Below are 21187 nucleotides of genomic sequence, written 5' to 3'. Positions count from 1 at the left end.
GGCGGGTGTTCCTCCGCGCCTCCAGATGGCAGACCACAGCACTCACGCCACAAGTTCATCAGCACTCACGCCACAAGCTCATCAGCACTGAGCCCCGACCCACGCCAGTGAGGACGCCCCACACCCACCCTCTGCAAAACCACCACAGAACAGCTCTGGGATCCCATTTAATCTACGAGGGCTGGGAAGACACTGGAACGTCAGGATCAAGACATAACCCTTTTTCTTACCCACACACGCCATCTTTCCTATTTCCATTATTCTCTACATTCTCAGTTCTTTCAATTATTTCTGTGTCGCCAATTCCTGCTACGGGTTTGCTTTCCAGCTCGGAGGGGTCTGCAGCTCCTCCTGCTGTGGGGTCTGCAGGGTTTGCCTGCATAGGCTGCCTTGACTGCGCAGAGTTGCCCTGCAGCTGTAACAGGCAACAAGTTTGTCCACACTCAGAGAGCAACCCACTTTACACTGCCACAAGAAAATTAAGAACACCAAGCTCACGATATCAATCTTAACTATTTTTCTATAGTATTTTATATACAAAAGACAACAACCCTTTAAAAAGTATTTTAAACCTATTTGCGATCATAAACAGAATTCATGGGCACTGCTTCTTCGAAGTTAAATTCGATTCTACCTTCACCCCATGAGGAGCAGAGCTGGCCCGTTTCCTAGCAGAGGCCGACAACGCAGCCAGCTTGTCTTCGCTTACAGAGCTCCTGTCCATCTGCTCTGTGTAAGGCTCGCTGAGGGACACAAAGGAGCCGAACACCGCCCCTAAACAGCAGGCAGGGCCGAAAAGACAAGTACGTGAATGACTGATGTGAGAAGGACGGTGAAAGCCATCCAAGGCACCAGGATAAACTGCTGTGGAAATGAGGAGGAGGACACAGTGTACCTCCCGGGACCAAGGAAACACCTGTTGAATAATGAATGATCTTCTGAACTGTGCAACAGTACAAACTGGCTTTGAGAACAGCAAAATGTTCTACTTAAAATTTTTATATGTATTTTATATAAAATCTCATATAAAAATTATTTAAAACTATGTCCTTTCTACAAGTCACAAGATTGGTAAAAGTAATAATTCCCAATTCTAATGAAGGAAGCTTACAAATTAGGATACTCACGCACAGAAAAGTTAAACATGTTCCCCAAGGTCACAAAGCCACAAGGCAGACGGGCTGGGGAGACTGTAAAGCGACTAATGCTATGCAACACTGCCTCCCAGAAAACTCTTTTATTTAAATGTTAAAAAAAAAGGCAAAAAACAAAACCACCACCCCAAACCTCTTGACAAGGCGAGTGACAGTACATTCCCTTTCTAGCCCCATCTCTGCTTCTGGAAATGCTGCCTTCTTTTTCAGGGCCCATCAATGCCCGATTCTCCAGGAAGCTTTTCCTGCTCCACGTCAGGGATCTAACCTTGCCTCTGTCAATACACCAACAGCATTTCATCAGTATGGCTTTCCCTGGCTTGAACTCTAGCTCTGTCTACATGCCTCATCACTTCAACTAGACCAGGGCATCCTGAAGGCGAAGAGTCCATCTGAGTTACCCGTGTGGCCCCAGCAGCGCCAAGCTGTGCTAGCTCGCAGAGCAGGCCACCAAAATATATTTACTCAGCAAAATGAATGAAGAACTGACATAACAACAGAAAAGGGGAGAAGTAATAATATTTAAACCAGCAAATAACACCAAGTTGTTTTAAAAAGTACGACACCACATCAGAGGAGACAGACTGAAGGAAAAGTTCAAAGCCCACTTACATAGGAGGTTACCTGACAAAAAAGTCTATGCAGCCCCAAATGCAAGTAAATCTAAAGTACACGTATGTATAACAGGCTCTACACCGGTGCTGTGCAGGACAGAGGCCGCCAGACACATGCGCACCCTAACCACTTCAAAGGTGAGGGTGCTAAGTCAGATGCATCTTAGCGTGTAAAACCCACACCTTGTTAAAAACTTAGCATGAAAGCATGTAAAATGCCTCATTAATAACTTCTTAGTTTGATCACATGGAAATAACATTTTAAATATACTTGGATAAGTAAAACATTATTACAAGTAATTTCACTTTTTTTCCTGTTTACTTTTTTAAATGTGACTGCAAGAAAATGTGAACTGCATCTGTGGCTGGGTTCCACTTTTATCAGAGAGCACTGCTCTCAGCTCCCCAGTGCTACTCCTGACCAGGAAGTCCAGGACTCAGCAGAGCCAAGAATACCACGCAAGTAGACGTCCAGTCTCCAAGGGAAATGCTCTCTAGCCCAACACGAATAGCAGGGGGGCTGCCCGAGAAGTGCCCATTTCACTCCTGCGCCAGCCTGAGGCTGTACCTTCCATGTGAATCTGGATTAGCCATATCCCAGAGAACTGTTTCCTTTCTGTCTCTCTAAAGGCGAAGCACCATTTGTCCTAATTTTAAAGCACAGACATGGAAGAAACAGACCTCCAGACTGATGCCGGGCCATGTTCTATGACTATGGAAGGCTGACATATGAACTAACACCACCAGTGGCGTTGATAAAGAGGACGCACATACTGATAAAGACAGCACATGGTAAACGGCCACTTCGTTTCAAGGCTGGGAAGGCTGCCCTCTTTCTCAATCACTTGCCTTCACCGCCTCCCTTACATCCACCCAGGAGGCAGCTGAGATTCACGGCAATAGTCAGGCTCTCTCTACTCCTTTTCAACCAGGGTGGCCAAAGCCTGTCACTGTCCCTCACAGACGGTGAGGACGGCGGGCCTGAGGTTAGCAGAGCTGCTGACCTGCAGCAGGTTCAAGTGAACCAACCCACGAGCACAGACACCAGCCCGGGGGGCTCTGATTCAGAGCCACAGAGCAGTCTTTACATCTTTTCAATTTTTACTAAAGAATTAGACTTAAGATTTAGAAGGAACATATTCCACAAACACCACCTTTCCCACTTCGCTCTCCATTATAAGAAATTGCCTCTTTTTGGAAAACTTAAAATTTAAATGCATTTTCCCCCACCACACATTCAGGGTCAGCCCCAGTCTATCCTCCAAAACTCTTTCCACTGGCCTCTGTCAGTTTCTGCCTGAAATGTACAAAAAGATCACATGGTATGCTACGTTATTTTGAAGTCATTTACCTTTGGTGGACGTTTATTCCATGGCATTGAACATTTTTTCACTAATACTGCCACAAAGAACCCTCCAGTATTTTGATGATGTGGTAATATTCTAAGGCTAAAAAAAAAAACACAATTCATACTTTTTAATTGATCCAAAATACATTCGTTTAGTATCTTACCACAACGATGATTTGTGATAGGAAAGTCACATCTTACTATAATATACACACAACCGTCGCTCACAGAATGGCCACTGTGTATTGTGTCTAAAGTTAATGAAGGATCCAGTCTTATCAATTCAGTCCTAACCACCTTCATTATTCACAAATGCCCGATGCCAGCAGCTAGCAGGTAGTGGAAAGTTCTTACTTGCTGGAAAGTTCACACACCTGAGGTCGGCCGCAGGAGCAGCCCAGGCCTCACAGGAATGCCACAGGGCCCGACCTCTCCACCTTCCCTCAACGCTGAGCACCCCACCAACTCACCACCGCTCTAGATGCATCGCCTGCAGCTTTTCCGGATCCTTTGGCGGGAACATGGTAGGACGAATCTGGGTATGTCTGTTGTGAGGAACATCGTCCCACTCTGCAAACCACTGTCCATCTTTCGTCATCACCTGCAAAATGAAAGGGTAGGATTCTCAATCACCAGCACCATATAATAGAAAGAAAGTCACAGGGGGTAGTGTAAATGCTCTCAAAGGTGGTGATCGGTGACTCTCATTTCTCTCCAAAACCAGGACTATTTGCAAAGATAAAAATGAGATCATCTTTTATTCCATAAAACAGAGCAATCATTGTACAAAAGGCATTTTCTACGTAGTTTTTTTTTTAAACAAGCCTCAGATTCTTTCAGGCTTAAAACTGAAAAGTGAACTGTTTCATACTGGAAAGGAAGCTTGAATCCTCAGACAATAAAAAATAAAGCAAAGCTATACTTGTGGGGATGAGAACAAACAAAGCTGATTTCTAACTACAGAACAAAGGCAGAAAAATTCCTCTATGGCCAGAGAAAAACATATAATCATACCACTTGTCATTAAATACCATTTAGAAATTGATTCTAAAATGTATAATCAAATGTAGCATTTATTCAAGTTATCCAAATGTGGATGCTTCAAAATTGTCAAGACGCTAACAAGCCTGTTAAGCCATCCTGCTCTTCTGAGCCGGAATCCTCAGACATTACCTTCCACTGTGTGAGTCCAGGCATCCACTTCAGTCCTGGCAACTCCGAAGACACATCAGCAAGCTCCAAAGCACCTACGGACCCAAAAGACTTCCTAAAGATCACTCACTCACACACTTAGAACAAGTGAACGTTACGGCATGTACATTACAGCTCAATAAAGCTGGTGAATTAAGGAGTCGCAGAGTCCCCCACTGCATCCTAGACTAAGGGCCAATGCAAAGGCAACCTCATGTGCAACACGGGGCTAGGACTTGAGTGCACAGTCAACTCGTGGTTTCCAGATGTGCACCAGTTAGATGACAGGGGTCTTCACGCCTTTATGTCTAACAAACATTCGAGAACCAAAAAGCAAGATTTAAAGTGACCTGTGAATTTTTAAACATTCAGATTTAGGCCCCAGTTAGTTTTCTAAAATTGCCCATCAGGACAATCAGTCCAGTTTTAAAACACTGTGTCTACAATAGCAATCCTATGACCAGCTGTAAGGTGGGGCCATTATAGCAAACTTTAAATGAACTACCACCCACAGATCACGGACAAAGACGTGACAGCCTCACAGGAGAGGAAAATCCAACAAAGCTCCAGAGAGAAGCCATGAAAAACACAGACAGTTATAAAAACAAATCAAAAGAAGCCCCACAGGGACACATGATGGTAAGAAACCTCTGACAAAAGTGTCACCCTGACTCCCGCTATCACATCTGAATATTCCTCCCCTAACAGCGAACGCTCAACAGCAGTGAGGGCACACAGAAACCAGCTTTCTTGATCAAACACCGCCCAGGGCTCGGTAGAGACTTCCTGCCGCCATCTGGTCAGAAGCTGCCAGGGCTGCCCCTGCATTGTAAACTCAATGTTCATCGGCCGCCCTTCCTCCAGCTAAGTCCCCAGGGACTTTCGGGTGGGGACCACCCCGCCTCCAGTCAACATCCCAGCAAGTATGAAGTGCAAGGCTCAGCAAAGGTCTAACCCTCCCAGGAAGCCACGAGTACACATGATGCCCAACCCGGTGGAAATGAGGAGTCTACAGTGCGGTCTGAAACAACCACGTGCAGAAAGATGGCTGCAGCAGCAACTGGAAACCTGCCTGCCCGGTAAGATGATAATTAGAGTACCACACCCATTGTTAAACTTACTATTAAGTTACATCACCCACAGTCCTTCCCTTCACATGCCTTTTGAAAAGACGTAGCCCCGAAAATGTGGAGATGATGATCATGCAAAAACACCATTCAGAAATCATGTCTTTATATATGCCTACATTAGTATAGCAAAACAAAATAAACTCAATATACTAAATTCGGGTCTAAAGGACTCCGAAGGTGCGAACAGTTAGAGGGCTGACTACAAGCACTGCGCAGAGCAGACCTGAAGCCTGGCCGGCTGTGGACAGACCCCAGGACATATACACTTGTTCCAGTATTTATGTTTCAACTCACTCCTTACGCACATGTACAGAAATCTGGTAGCACTCTATTCTGGAAACATAGATAGTTTGAAACTTTTCATTATTTACTTCAAGGAGAATGAGAGGAAAGGTTAACATTTCAGTGAAAACCTAAAAGGAAAAATAATATTTTATACCAAAATATTATGGAAGTTACTGTTTCAGAACATTTCATACGTTCTGTCCAGTCCCTCAGCATCAACAGTGTTCTAAGACCTCATACCCATTAGGATGGCTACTATCAAAAAACCAGAAAATAACAAGCGCTGGTTGTTAAGTGAGGACGTGGAGAAAGTGGAAGCCCGTGCATGTTGGTGGGAATGTAAGATGGTGCAGCTGCTGGGAGAACAGCATGGCGGCTCCTCGGTCACACAATTATCACATTATCCTGCGATTCCACTTCTGGGGATACACCCAAAGAACCGAAAGCAGGACGTCAAAGAGTTGTTTCACGCAGCCATGCTCATAGAAGCATTATTCACAACAGCCAAAAACAAGGAAGCAACTCAAACATCCATCAACGGACGAATGGATCAGGAAAATGTGGTCCGCACACACAATGGGATATTAGTCAGTCTTAAAAAAGAAGGAAATTGTAATACATGCTACAACCTGGGTAAACTTTGAAAACATCATGCCAAGGGATAAGCCAGTCACAAGAAGACAAATACTGTAAGAGTCCACTCATAAGAGATATCTAAAGTGGTCAAACAGAGAGACAGAAAATACAATGGTGGAAAAACAAAAATGGGGAGTGGTTTACTAGGTCCAGAATTTCAGTTTTGCAAGGTGAAGAGCTCTGGAGATGGCTGCACAACAATGTGAATGCACTTAATGTTACTAACTGGTATATTTAAAAATAGTTAAGGTGGTAAATTTTACATTATTTGCGTTCTACCACAATTAAAATTGTTTTTAAAACCCAGTGTGATAAGCATCATACGTAATCTTTCAAACTTATTAAAACAAAATGGGCAAACTTCTTAATTCATGAAATACAACAAATCCATTATACAAGCATGTTTTCAATTAGGGAATCTCATTTTAGATTTATAGTTACAGACTAACCACATAAGCAAATGCTCAGAATAAGATCTACAGGACTACATACTATAACAATAAACAAAATTTTTTGAAAAGTATTTACTTTTATTAAAAATTCGTCAAGCATGCTTACCTTCACTCTTTTCCAATAAAGATGCTATGACTGCCTCGTCTTCAATGGGGTTTAGAGAACACGTAGAATACACCATTCTACCACCTTCCACCAGCTGTTCTGCACCTCGCGTTGCAATCCGCAGCTGTAAGCTAAGGGTTAAATACTAGGTTACCCTAAGACCAAACACAGCCACACAGCACACACATCATAGGCCCCTATTATATCATACATTCATTACAAGCTTTTATGACAGACATAATAAAGCACAAAATACTCTAGGTAAAATGAACAATTCCCATAAAGAAAAAAACTTTTTAAGGTTCTAAATGGAATTAGAGTAAACCTATACGAGATGGTTCGTATTAATAAAAAAAGCATCTATTTAAATAAACAATGGTTTTGCTGTTCTGTGTACCTTTCTCAACATGTCAACGAGCAAAGCATAAAGCTGATTAATGCCAATTCAGTATATTAGATGAACTTCACTATTAAAAAGCCTCTAAACTTGTACAAATACTTGATTTTTCTTTCTATGAACAATTTGTACCTCTTTGTGCATTCTAATCCTAATGCCTGTTTCACAAAAACAGTGCTAAATATTTATACAGCAACAAAATCAGCTGCTGGAGTTACTTACAGTGAATACTCATTAGCACGCTTTAGATCACCCACAGTCCCACCTTTAAGAATGTATAACTTCTAATGTTAAATGAAAAATAAATACAAAGCTCTGTGGATAGTACAGTCAAAGGTACTATCTACACTTGTACCTGAAAAGTATACTCTTCTGTTTACGACTCTTCGAAGGTTTTAAAAACAACTACTTCTGACAGACAAGCAGACTCTCACGCAGGCGGCCACTAACACCGATGCTTACAGTCGGTCCCTGAGAGATCTGCATGCTCGATTAGGTAATTCCATAACAAGCCTTTACTCGCCGATTTGTCAAACACTCCCAGTCACAGAGCTGTATTTACCCATGCAGCTGCAAGCTATTCAAGGTTGTCCATTTTTTCCAAACATCAATGTTTTTTCTCATAGTGCCATCTCCACTGGAAAGAAAGATAGTGAAGAACTTAACACTCTGTACAGGTAGATGATTAGAGTTTAACAAACTTATTACGTTCAAGCTAAGTTACAAAACAGGTATTATTATTAATACCCATTAGAAGACAATCCAAATTCTCACAAACTACAAGTGACTTTCTATTTCTGTCTTGGGGACACTCTGATACATTAAACTTTTAATTATACTTTTAAATTCAATAGGGAAACAATAGATTTGAAAAAGAAACCTCATTCAACACTTAGAGAGTAACTTGCTTCCATTTGAGAGAAATACTAGCAAAATTAATTTTCGGGCATAGACCACAAATATCCTGCTACTTAGAAACCTGGTTAGTCAACAGTGGCATTTTAATCAGAATTACATGAATGATAAACTCAGACTCACAGAGGACCTTCCACAGCAAACTCAATTAAGCCAATTTAAGTTCTTTACCAAGAATTTTCTATATATCACAGTTAAACATTTTTGACTTTGTACTTTTATTACTGGAAATTATTTCCACGTAAATTTTATAACCCAGACTTGATTCCTTAATCTTTCTGTCCACATCTAATTTTATCTGCCCAGTTTTTCTGGGGGAATTCCTACATCTGTTGGCTTTCTCTGTAAAGTCTATTTTCCTTGGCAGTCTAGTCACATGTCCTTGAGGTAAAGGGTCTACAGGATGGAAATGTCCTATGAGATATAATGGCTTTCAAATGACTCCCTTCACTTGTATGCTGGTGGTTTAAAATTCTACCACAATCTTAGGAATTTCCTCAGCTTACCGCTTAGTGCTCACAAGGTCGCTTCATTCTCACAAAACATAAAAGTGAGTTATATTTCTGATCAAAGGAACACAGGAGTGAGAAAGTAACTGACTCAAAGGAAAACTAGAAAACTGCAACCTAGAGACAAAGGAATGCAGTCCATGACCTATTTTAAATTTTAAAGGGGAACTCTTCCACGTATTTTAAAACGCAGCTATATTCCGTGCTACCAGCTGCAATTTTCAAACTGAGTTCTACCACTAGCAATACGCCCCTTGTTTAAACAAGGTGACATTTAACAGTGATGTCTCATAGTAAACACCGTGTTCAGTGCTAATAGAGTTTTGTGGCCATTTTGCACTTGATAAACTCATGTGTTCAGAAGGCATTAAACTGTGATCACCACCTATGTCACCGCCCCTGAGAACTCAACAGACATCTTTGGTTTTATTCTCGTTTTTGGTGGAAAAACTCAGTTACGCCATGAAATTCTTTTAGGGTAAATTCTAAAACTCTAAAACTTGTATGTAAAATTTGAAGAAAGAGATGTGTATAAATACAGGTAAAACGAGTTTCTCAAAGGTTTGAACTCCTAACTTTCACGATGCTAAGTAACATCCTTACCATAAAGCCCCCATGTGATGAGGTATCACTCTACGATTGAGCGTCTTACGCGCATGTGGGAAGGACGGAGGGAAATACCTGGGATGAGCACACCATTCCCAGCAATAGCCTGAAATGCACCACAGCGAGCGGCTACGGTGCTATTTTCCTCTCAGATATTTTCTTTATCTCTTACCAAAATTACTTATGAAAACCATCCCTTTCTGTAGCTCGTCGTTCTGTATCCTACGTCTGCCGTGCTATTCGTCACTAAGATTGTGAGTGTCTGTCTTCTGCCTAAGGCTCAGTGTCTCTCTCACACCAGCTGCCACAAGAATCACATGTAAACTTGTGCATGTGTTCATGTGCAGCTTCATTTCAGTCTATATTTGATTTGATTTCCTTAGTGGATTTTGGGCTTTCTGGGCTCTTAACAATATAAATACCTGCAAGGGACATCACACAAAATGCGATCATAGAAGAGAACCTCTTTCCTTCCGTTCACGTCTATCGTGAGTCTCGGTATGCTGGATGCATCGTGGTTGACCACCATGATGCAGGGGCTGCTCAACCTTTTGGCCTGATGAACGAGCAGGTAGCAGCGCTTGTTGTCCACATCATTAGCGATGACAAATCCCTCTGGGAACATAAAACGTAGGGTCAGGTGAAACATGGCATAAGGAGAATCATTTCCTGAAATACATAAACTCCAGGCTGGCAGATGAGAAATGGCAATCCACTGAACTTAAGACCACAGCTTAAGATCTGCAGGAACTACGTAGGTGGTCCAAAAAGGAACCAGGTGGCTTGGCACAGATTTTATGGTCACTTCAAAATTTCCAAACTTCAAGATTCATTTGTTTAACAATTATTCACTTCGTACAAACTATTGTGCCAAAAATGCCTTTTCTATTATTAATAACTATTTGTTAAAAAGGAGGAGGTGAGGGGATTAAAAAAGGTGTAGAAAACAAAAGAATCACTGGACGAGTGTTTAAAAGCCTGCACGTGTGCTGGGGCCCCCTGTAGACTCTGAGGATCAGACTCCTGGGGCGGGGTCCAGTCTCCTGAACGTCTGTGCTGTTCCCCAGGAGGTTCTAAGCTACACTCCCAGCTAAGAGCCGCTTCTGAAGGTTTCTGGGTGCTGCCTCTTCTCAGTTTGACTTCCTTCAGTTTGACTTCTGTGATAAAGACGTTTACCACAGAAAAGAGGGCTTTTAAAAAACAGTGCTAACAAGCACGACCCTTGAAACAGAATTAGAGCAGCTGGCTTAAATAAAAGCAAGTAGAATGAGACAAAGGCAGACAAAATTATTACAAGACTAACAAACACTATGAACAGTATTTTTCACTTCTTAATGGAATCTCCATAAAGGAGCAGCATTGATATTGTAATAACTGCCATTTTCTAAGCAATTTGCAATTTTATATAACATCTCCCAAGTTCAGAACTGACATCCATTTCATAAGTGTTGTCGAGTAATGTCACATAACTTGCCTATTAAATGGTGGTGGGATTTGAACCTGGGAAGTCTGACAGCATCTCTTAACAACTATACTCTACTGCCTCTCACATAGGCAGTAAATAACCAAAAAAGAAAAGAAAACCAACATGAAACTGTTACTATTGAAAATTCAAACTGAAATCTCTCTAGTATGGCTTAATAAATAAACACCATTTGCTTTTATAGAAAACACACATAATTCTAAACTAAAGGCTCCCTTCCCACAATGTGTGAATGTGGTTTGAGAACTAGGGAAGGCTGTGTGCCAAATGTCCAGTTCCACTTTCAGAGACAGAAAACCCACCTGCTTGTCACAGGCGGCTTCAGGCAATGTTGTGATCTTTTCCTCATCTACAACCCACCAAGGCAGCATTCCTACCCTCCGAAGAGCCAGCCCCACACATACCTGGGAAAGGGACATTCATGTCGGCATGCAGCATCTCAATCAACTGTGCAGTCTTTGATCCAGGTGCCGCACACATATCTAAGATCTATTAACAAAGCAAGAAAATGACGTTTTTATCTTAAGAATTATCAAACATTCTACATTTAAGACAGTTTTATGAGTCATTCTAGTATTTTGATTTCTATTCCAAGACCTAAATACATTTCTCTATAGAATGAACCTATAGCAGGATGTATTTAACTTACATAGATCTCAATATACACTGCCCCCACATCACAGAAGGATACAGATACTTGCTCCACAGGGGATGGGAACAGAATGGCATCAGAACCCAGTGAAAGCAATAAATTTAGGGAAGAACGAGCAAAGATACTAAGTATAAGACGCAGTGTAACATACTGCTACAGGGCAGAGCTGCCCAGGTTCAAATCTCGGCTCAGCCACTGACCAGCCCGGTGACCTCGGGTCAGTGACTTCAACTTTTCTTTGCCTCCTTTTCCTCATCCAGAAAAATGGGGATAGTGATAGCATCTACTCTCACAGGGATGTGTGGATAACAAATGAATTAATTCATGAAAAGAATGCAGAACAATGCTCGGCATAGAACAAGCTCTAGACACACACTCACTAGGATTTCAATCTGACTTAGTCAAGACCATTGACGACAGTCTGTGTAGTAAATAAATTAATAAACAAACTTGAAAAGGGAAGAAAACAGTTATCCAAGTTGTAAAAATTAAACAGGACAAAAATGCAAAAAAGAACCTAAAACAAAATATATATCATTCCCTACTTTATCCAAAGTGAAAAAACAAAAACAAAACCAAGGATTAATTATATTAAGAAAAAAGGTCTCGTGGATCGGCCCAGTGGTGCAGCGGTTAAGTTCGCACATTCTGCTTCTCAGCGGCCCGGGGTTCGCCGGTTCGGATCCCAGGTGTGGACATGGCACCACTTGGCATGCCATACTGTGGTAGGCGTCCCACATATAAAGTAGAGGAAGATGCGCACAGATGTTAGCTCAGGGCCAGGCTTTCTCAGCAAAAAAGAGGAGGACTGGCAATAGTTAGCTCAGGGCTAATCTTCCTCAAAAAAAAAAGAAGAAAGGTCTCAACAAAACAGAGGCAGCCCACCCACCGCAATTTCCCACGTGACACACACCTTATGGTGAGGGTGGGCGTTCAGCAACAGTGGTGGAATCATGCTAACGGCTTCTTGACGGCTGATATTTCCCTTAGAAAACAAAATTTTAAAGAAATCAGCAATGACATTAGAAAAGGGAAAAGATCCCAATATTGGGCATTATTTCAAATGCAACAGAAAAAGACCATACATTCATACACGAAAAAAAGTCATATAACACGCACATTAAATAAGTAGGACAGATTTTTATACTAAGAGATAAATGGTTTTATACTAGGAGATAAAAAATGCCAGGTAAAGCCTAGGTAGGGATGACCATTAATACTAAAACTTACTGTTAAAGTACCAGAAATGCAGGTATAATACTGAATTTTATTTAAAAAGGGGACTTGAAGCTTACATAGTCCCAATTTGCCATCTTAGGAAAGTAGGAAGTTAGACGAGCATCTCTCAAAGGTAGACAATGCCTCTGAAAGACTTTCAGGAACAGCAACAACCGAAGCACGCACAAGACAGAAAGCCACTGTTGGGAAGCTTTTCCCCCTAGATTCTATCACTTAGTCCTCCTGTTCTCAGGAACAGGCCACATCTGCTTTCTATTCCTGAGAACTGCCTCTCAAAAAGACGAAGACACGGGGCCTAGTCCCATGGCCTAGTGATTAAATCAGTGATTAATCAGCTTTGGTGGCCCGCGTTCAGTTCCTGGGCATGGTCCTACACCACTTGGCAGCAGCCATGCTGTGGGGCAACACACATGCAAAGGAGAGGAAAACTGGCATAGATGTGCCACAGCTCAGGGCAAATCTTCCTCAAGCAAAAAAAGCAAGATTGGCAACAGACGTTAGCTCACGGACAATCTTCCTCAGCAAAAAAAAAACCAAAAAACAAAAAAGATGAAGACATCAACCACTGCTCCTCTCTTCCCTTCTCAACGATAAATATCGAAAATTCTTCACTAAATCATCCCTCCTTAAGGTCTTCACTAGTGGGCCAGGACAACTGTTAAAATGTGTAACTGTTCAGATGCAGACAAAATTTTCTTGATGAAGTTCAGCACATGCCTCAACCACAACTCTATTTTAGCAGCCATAAGAATGAATGCCTTAAAAAAAAAAAGCCGTAACATACAGCTACCAGGAAGGTTCTGCCCCTTTACAACACAGGTCTTTCGTACGTCAACGGACATCATCTGATACTTCAGGATCTGACTAATTCGTACATTCATACCTGCTCATTTTCACCTCGTGGGCTTCTGGCCAGCAAGGAGTCTGTGAAGACTAAATCCTGATCAGCTCACTACGCACACTGATTCCAAGTTCTGAGTTATACCTGCAATTCTGATAAGCCTGCCCTGTTTTCACCCAAAGCATTAAAGTAGGATGGAGATGTCAGGCCCTCTACTACAGACACGCCAGCAGTGAGTCACCTGGTGCACAGCCAGTCTGAAGAACCCAGAGAGCATCCGGCCCTGCTGACTCCTGATGAAAACCTAGACTGGCTCCTTACGATGTATGCGACCAACACTGAACTCCCACCTCCTGCACCTTGTGGAGTCACCAAAATCTGGCTTTTCACAACCTACCCAACCATGCATCACTCCATCCCCACGAAGCCTCTGCTCTGCCGAAGCTCAAACCTAAACCATTCTCCAGCAATCTCTTCATCCTCACCTGACCTTCCCTCCAGATTAAAAGCTAAGCCAGAAAATCCTTTCTTGTAGTCACCCAAGCACAGAAATCAGGTATGTGGCAGTACTTAGTTCTGTTTCTTCCTCACTAATGGGGGGGCGGGGAGGAAGGGGGAGGTGGGACGGACACAACACACAAGAGCTCAGTTTACCAGGTTACCTAAATGGACAGAAAGCCAGCACAGTAGGAAACAGCTGTGGGTTGAGCAGAGGTCAGAACTGGGCAAGGTGAAGGGTTTCTAGATTGGTTATGGCTTCAGGGAAGAAACAAGAGAAACACAATAATTCTGTGAAGTGGACAGAGAAGCTCAGAACGAAAATGAAATAAGCATCATCTGGGACACACAGAGGTATCCTTGGCTAGAAAAAGGAGACCAGAAACCAGGAAGAGGCAATTTCTGAATTTAAATCATGAGATGATTAAGAATTCCAAAAGAATGAAAAGGAAACAGAAAAGCTTAAAATCTCCAGGCTTTGTGGGTATTCATTTAATCACGTATCGCCTGAGGGAACAATTATTCCGTTGGGGACAGTTTGATGTTAAAGGTAAGCAGCCTAGTGACGGAACTGTAATCGAGGAATTTGAGACGGCAAAGAAACAGAGAGGTCATTTTACGAGAACCAAAGTTGTCATATTTAGGTGTTTTCTGTATGTTTGTTTTAGCAAAGGTGGAGTATAGATAGAAGCAAGAAAAAACAAAAGCGATAAAAAGTGAGTTTAAAAATCTCACTTTTAATAAAATAAATAACATGGCCATGAGAACATATTACTTTTCCTGTTCGACAGGCCCCTGCAGGTGCACCTCAGGAAGTGAGAGTGGATGGGCAGTGGTCTCCTGAAGGACGCCCCACCCAGGGCGCGAGTGCTGTGCTCACCCCAGCCCTGCAGCCACCCAAACCCAAGAGGGCGAGAAACGAGAAACCAAGGCGACAACTGTCACAACGTCCTCACTAAATTTCAGGATTAGATGAGCCAAACAAGGTAACAGCTATATAGTCAGAAATTACAGCTGGCACAGACACTTACAGGTGTCTTTTCTGCATGCCTTACCTGCCTAATTGCTCCCAGTACAAGCATGGTTAAAGGATAGCTATAATACTAGTGAGCAGTAAAGCTTTAAGGAAACCAAGAAATCAAAACAAATCTACTCACAGATTCAGTTTCGCTAACCAGAAACTGGTGAAACTTTTCCAGTTGGGGAGACTTTCTCAAGATTTTTCGACTTAAATTTGTGTGCCAGGCAAGTTCTTCAGGATACCTGACCAAAAAGAAAGTAAAACATTTAGGGATTAGATATATTAAAGTGCTCTCCTGACAACTTCTTACCTATACAGGTCACATACCAAATGAGACACCCATTTTGTTCTACTTGCTCACATGCACCATCCTCTCAAGTACAGTCAGCCGACACTGCATGATGTCCCCGGGACAGAAGGAGCACAGTTCTACCTGCACCAGGGCCCAGCAGAAACAGGAGAGCCGGGGCTTACAAGAAACACTCGCATGTGGTATCATTATAAAAGTTTAATGATGAATGTTCAAGAACAGATAAAGTGGAGACTCCTCTGCTCTTCGCTACATATGGTAAGTTAACAACGGTATAGAGGTCACCAGAAAAAAAGACATAAGATAAATTACTTAAATTTAAAGAAGTACAGATCATACAGAATAAAATAATGGGGTAAGGCAGGTCATCAGAACATTTGACAAAAATGTCATTACAATCCTTTTTACTGTATTTTTCACTATTTCTAAAACAAACCAGTCCTATAATGCACTAAAATATTTTAAATATTAAAAAACCTTGGCAAGCACCAGTGCGTCAACTTGATCTCCTAGGCTGTTGTTTACACAGGCCTAAGAACGAAGCACCCCTGCCATTTCTGTAAATGTGTCTGACCTTTCTGTTAATGATAAGGTCACTGATTAGCAAATGTGTTCTTAAACCTGGCTCGCGCCCGTCCATTGATGTCCACTTGCACAAGTCAGTACACTGACGCAACACACGCCCACAACTCACCCACTGCCAAGGTAAACACAACCTGTCCCTCGGTGATAAATGTTACTGCAATTTCACCCCTTATTATTAAGTCCTAGGTGTAATAATGAGCTTAATTTAACAATGCAAGGTTACAACATTTCCACTGTCAAACTACAGCTAAGGTGACAGCCATGAAAATGAAACCAGAATGTCTGGAAAACAACACATTTGACTACTCTGAAACTGAGAGCCCATTTGACAGAAACAAACCCAGGCCTTAGATTGTGAGACACTACTCAAATGTCACGATATTATGAGATACATTTGAAAAATTCTTTCTACCAAAAAATGAGGCTTAAACTGGCTGATCTGTTCACGGGCACCCTCCAAATGTCCCCAGTGCTTTCATTCTATTTCCTATGCCAGGTACCCTCTTCAATATTTAACCTGTTTCAAAAATATAAAAGGAAAATACAATCATACTTATCAGGCAATCAAAAAACTAAGAGTTTAGTTTTAAATATTCCTCATTAGAGGTGAAATGGTACAGATACACTCACCTTTGGCTTTAGCTGTAGTATCCTGCAAAGTCTGCCATCCCATTGCAACCTTTGCAAGGCTGAACAGAGAAATGCCTACTTTTATTTAATTTCTGGCAACCCTGAACCGGCTGTGATCAATGACAGTATAATCATGCCAAGTTACCATCTTACCAATTCACCAAAACATCATTAGTCTGAATGCTGCATGCCATCAGTTATTGTAAATACCTGAGTTTTCATTTTCAAACATAGATAAGCAGTCTAGATATAAGCTGAGTGAATGTTTCCTTATGTGCCTTATAGTTTCTAAGAGTTCAAACGTAAATTTACTGTAACAAGATTAAAATTCTACTCCAAGTAATTACGATTGTGAAAGCTGTTAATCTTATGAAAAAACTATTTAACAACTTTCAAAGAGTTAAATACAAAAACAAACTGACAGTTAAAATGAATAAAAAGAATGTTTCATATATAACTTTAGGAACAACTTTGTTGAGCCAACAAATGTTTATTAAAATCTTTGCAGATTTTAACATCAAACAAAATAATCACAAAGAAATGTACTTAATGCTTAGCGATGTAATTCAAATTTAGCTCGAGTCTGTTAAGCCCTATTTGGAAACTTGTCAAGTCTCTAAAGGATAACTTAAAAGCACCACTGTCACCTTTACAACTTGAAAATTCTTAAGGAAAAATAAAATCTCTGTAAATACACACAACATCTATGATAAACCAGCTCCAATCCAGACATTAAAAAAAACATAAAAAAGAATGATAAGGTGTGTTAACAACATATTGTCAAAACAAGGCTTTTAGAAGAACATTTTAGGACAATTCCTTACAGTTCTGCGTCTGTGAAGAGTAAGGGGAAAAATGAAATCTGCCTAAGGTCTAAGTCCCATACTTAAAACTCCTTCTGGAAAACATGGTCCCCAAAAACACTTCTCTAAATCTTATTCTAAAATGTACCAAAAAGTTAAGAAACACATTATATGATCTTTTTTTTTTGAACAACACAGAAAACCACCAGACATCTTGGTAAGTTTCTGCTTTACTTGCTTGCTGAGAGATTTAGGGGTATCCCACATCTGCCAAGTGAATTTGATTGAATAAATGTTTATACAGTAAAACTGTCATGCAACTGTCACTGATAATGAAAAAAGCTAAGTATCAGGAAGCCAAATCATACAATATGTTGTTCACACCCTTCAGCTCGGTGTACAGAAAAGTAAAGCAAACAATCACACAAACAGAATGACTGGTTGTTATCAGACAGTGATTCACTTTCATTCTTCGACCACAGACAACCTTGGCTGGATACAATTTTAGCATCTGGCCCTTCAGTATTCACGCAAAATGTGTATGCTGTACACATCTATGATATGGACACTGGAAACCCAAATGGCCAACGAAAAAGAAAAGTAAGCAAATCTAAAGCCCATGATTAATGAAAACCTGACCCTGGTTTGTGATCACTAAAAGGGTATCTAGAGAGGAAAGATAACATCACCCACTTGAACAGTCAAAACCTCTACAAGCTGCCAGACAATGCTGGTAAAATTCACCTTTTTACAGCAATCATTTAAAATAAGTTTTTCTGTTTTGTGAGAACTCTCAGTGTCTCAAAGCTGATAATCTGAAATGTGGAACTATAACAATTTACTTTAACGATTCTTTTTTTTTGACGAAGATCAGCCCTGAGCTAACATCTAGCGCCAATCCTCCTCTTTTTGCTGAGGAAGACCAGCCCTGAGCTAACATAGGTGCCCATCTTCCTCTACTTTATATGTGGGACGCCTGCCACAGCATGGCTTGGTAAGTGGTGGGTAAGTCCACACCCGGGATGCGAACTAGCAAACCCCAAGCCGCTGAAGTGGAAGTGGAGCATGGGAACTTAACCACTGTGCCACCATGCTGGCCCCTAATGACTTTCATATCTACAAATTAACCCAGGGCTTGTCGTCCCAACAGTTTGTGCTTGAATATTTCAGGTATTTCACAGGACAGCCTTACACTGTCAACACAAGGGATTGTCTTCAGACACCTGAGACTTGAACTGGGCCATGGGAACAAAGGACCTCCAGCCCAGGTAAAGAAAGAGTTGGCACGGGGGTGCAGAGTATGCTTGGGCGCTGGAGGCAGTGGGAAGACAATCAGCTGGGCAGCCTTGGCGAACCTTGTGAGCTTAAGTCTGTCCTTTTTCTGAAGGTAGAGAAGCCACTCTGCAACAGTTTTGACATGAGAAAACAAGGGGTTTAAATGGAAATGATAGAAGTGGCAACATCACAGAAGGAAAGAGGCTGGATAGACCTGGAAAAATCGACTGAACTCCATGATTCAAATATAGAGAGCCACAATTCATACATGAAAACTTGCACACCAGCATAAAGTAATATCAATAGGGGCTGGCCCCGTGGCTGAGTGGTTAAGTTCGCATGCTCTGCTGCAGTGGCCCAGGGTTTCACCAGTTCGGTTCCTGGGCGCGGACATGGCACCACTTGTCAGGCCACGTTGAGGTAGTGTCCCACATGCCGCAACAAAGGTATACAACTATGTGGGGGCGGGGGGGGGGGTGGTTTGGGGAGATAAAGCAGGGGAAAAATAAAAAAGAAGATTGGCAACAGTTGTTAGCTCAGGGCCAATCTTTAAAAAAAAAAAAAGTAAAAATAAAAATTAACATCAATAAAAAGCACCAGGTAAAAGAACAAGAGGATGTCTGGGAAGTATATTCACGTTCTTTCGCGCTGACAGCAAACGCATTACCAAGAAATACATTCAAGTGACAAAGATTAAAATCCCAGGGAAACATCCAACAGCATGAAGCTTTGTTGTACCTACCAACTGAGGGGCTGTGGAACTTCAACCTTCTGACCATCCACCTCCAGGTCCTCCAATTCCTTGAAATACTTGTTCTTTAAGCAATGGAGAATCTCTTTTGCATGGCTATTAAAAAATAAGCACATTTCAAACTGATCTGACAGGCTAATTTAATACGTTTTATCTTTTTGTAAATTTAAGATTACAAAGGTTTTAAAACTAAAATTATCTTTACATGAGAGAAGACATTCCCTAACCACTGCCTTTTTATTCTATTCCTTTACAATTTAATCAGTCTTCATTGTTTAATCACTAAAGGGCGATAAACTATATACAATACCACCATATTCCTTCCCTCCTAAATGTGCCTACAGTTCCATTTTTACTTGCAGCTGATCTTGGAAAGACATAACGACAAAGATTTAAGAAGAGAGTGCCAGAAGTTGTACGCAACTCTGTAATGTCACAAATTCTCCTGCGTTTCAAGGGGCAGGCATCCTCAGCTCACGAATCCCCAGGAGTCAACCCTTTCCCCGACTTCATTTTTGTTTCTTATTCTAGCTTCCCAACTTGCAATACCTCCTTAACCCATTGTCGACGAAAATAATCCACAACCAATCTATAAATGAAAATTTGGGTGAGTTTATTCTGAGCTTAAATCTGAGGATTATAACCCAGGAGAGTCTTTCCACAAAGGAACAGAGCACTCCAAAGAAGTGGGCGTATACAGGGTGGTTATATACCCTCAAAGAGTATGTTTCACATATGATTGAACTGTCCCTTTTACAACAGTCACGAGGCTGCTCTGTCGGCACAGCGATTGATGGCAACGGCAGACAGGTCTGCTGTCTCAGTGAACACCGCGGGGTGGCAGGTGTGTTGCCAGAGATGAGCACTGCAATGGGTTCCCAGCCTAAAGAAAGATGCTTAATGTTTAAGGAGATGCCAACGTTGGGAGGGGGGAGAGAAGTTGCACCTTTATCTCAAGGGCCTTTGCTCTTGCCATAACGAATCTCTAAAGCAGATATACAATGCATGCTCAACGGCGCAAGACAAGGTCAGGCCGAATTAGTTTTACACAAAGTGGCTTCCTCATATACTCCAATATATCCTACTACTTGCCATTTTTATTTGTCACCATGCCGTTGGACCCCTGCGCTCCCTCCTCAATGCTTCCAGACTCCAGAATCCACACCGCTGACATGCAGCGGCTCTCCAATACTGTTAACACTTCCGGGTGAAAACATCCTCGTTTTTAACTTTGGGGCCCCTCGTACCAATTCATGAGGAAACAAGCAAGGTCCCCCTACCTTTTGTAACCAGTAATTCTCAACGTGGCGGGGAGGGGCTCCCGGAGCGCTCCCATGAACTGGTCCCACTCGCCCTCGGGCACAATCTTGAGCTCCTGGTAGTAGTGCTCGAAGAGCTTGTTCTCCTTGACGATCTCGGGATACCCGCCTTCCCAGCCCTGCGGAACAAGAAGGACGTCCACCCAGGCCCGTGCAGCCGCCTCCCCCCCGCGCCCCGCAGGCCTCGGGGTCGGACAGGCCTACGCGGGGCCCCGGCCCGCCTTCGCCTGGCTCCTACCGCCTCACTGCGCTTCCCGCCGCCCTGGGCACCGTCCTCCGCGCCGTCCGGCCGCTGCCTCTGCTGCAGTCGCCGCCCCCGCGCCCGCCGCCCCATGGCCCCCGCAGCCGCGCACGCCACCCGTGTCCACCGGCCAGCCACCGCCGCCGCCGCCGCCGCCGCCGGACTTCCGGGCCGAGCTGAGGCCCCCGCGCGCCGC

At 42.4% G+C, this 21187-nt stretch overlaps 1 protein-coding gene across 1 annotated transcript in view; it reads right to left on the bottom strand.

Annotated features, from left to right (window-relative positions):
- NSUN2 (NOP2/Sun RNA methyltransferase 2) overlaps nucleotides 1-21152 on the bottom strand; it is a 29243-nt gene extending 8091 nt beyond the window's left edge. Inside the window, exons 1-13 of the mRNA XM_008518838.2 lie at nucleotides 20989-21152; nucleotides 20712-20869; nucleotides 19423-19527; nucleotides 15214-15319; nucleotides 12392-12463; nucleotides 11231-11315; nucleotides 9766-9958; nucleotides 7876-7950; nucleotides 6917-7047; nucleotides 4290-4363; nucleotides 3587-3717; nucleotides 3120-3216; nucleotides 231-415 (exon numbers count right to left, since the gene is read on the bottom strand). Coding sequence (XP_008517060.2) covers nucleotides 231-415; nucleotides 3120-3216; nucleotides 3587-3717; nucleotides 4290-4363; nucleotides 6917-7047; nucleotides 7876-7950; nucleotides 9766-9958; nucleotides 11231-11315; nucleotides 12392-12463; nucleotides 15214-15319; nucleotides 19423-19527; nucleotides 20712-20869; nucleotides 20989-21084 — 1508 coding nt within the window. The 5' untranslated portion in view covers nucleotides 21085-21152. The remainder of the gene's footprint in view (nucleotides 1-230; nucleotides 416-3119; nucleotides 3217-3586; nucleotides 3718-4289; nucleotides 4364-6916; nucleotides 7048-7875; nucleotides 7951-9765; nucleotides 9959-11230; nucleotides 11316-12391; nucleotides 12464-15213; nucleotides 15320-19422; nucleotides 19528-20711; nucleotides 20870-20988) is intronic.
- Nucleotides 21153-21187: the final 35 nt, after the last annotated feature.

The sequence above is a fragment of the Equus przewalskii genome, chromosome 20 (genome assembly GCF_037783145.1).
Source record: "Equus przewalskii isolate Varuska chromosome 20, EquPr2, whole genome shotgun sequence".
In the NCBI taxonomy this organism is placed as follows: Eukaryota; Metazoa; Chordata; class Mammalia; order Perissodactyla; family Equidae; genus Equus; species Equus przewalskii.
The sequence above is the reverse complement of the archived record's forward strand: the minus strand, read 5'-3'. Positions and strand labels throughout refer to the sequence as shown.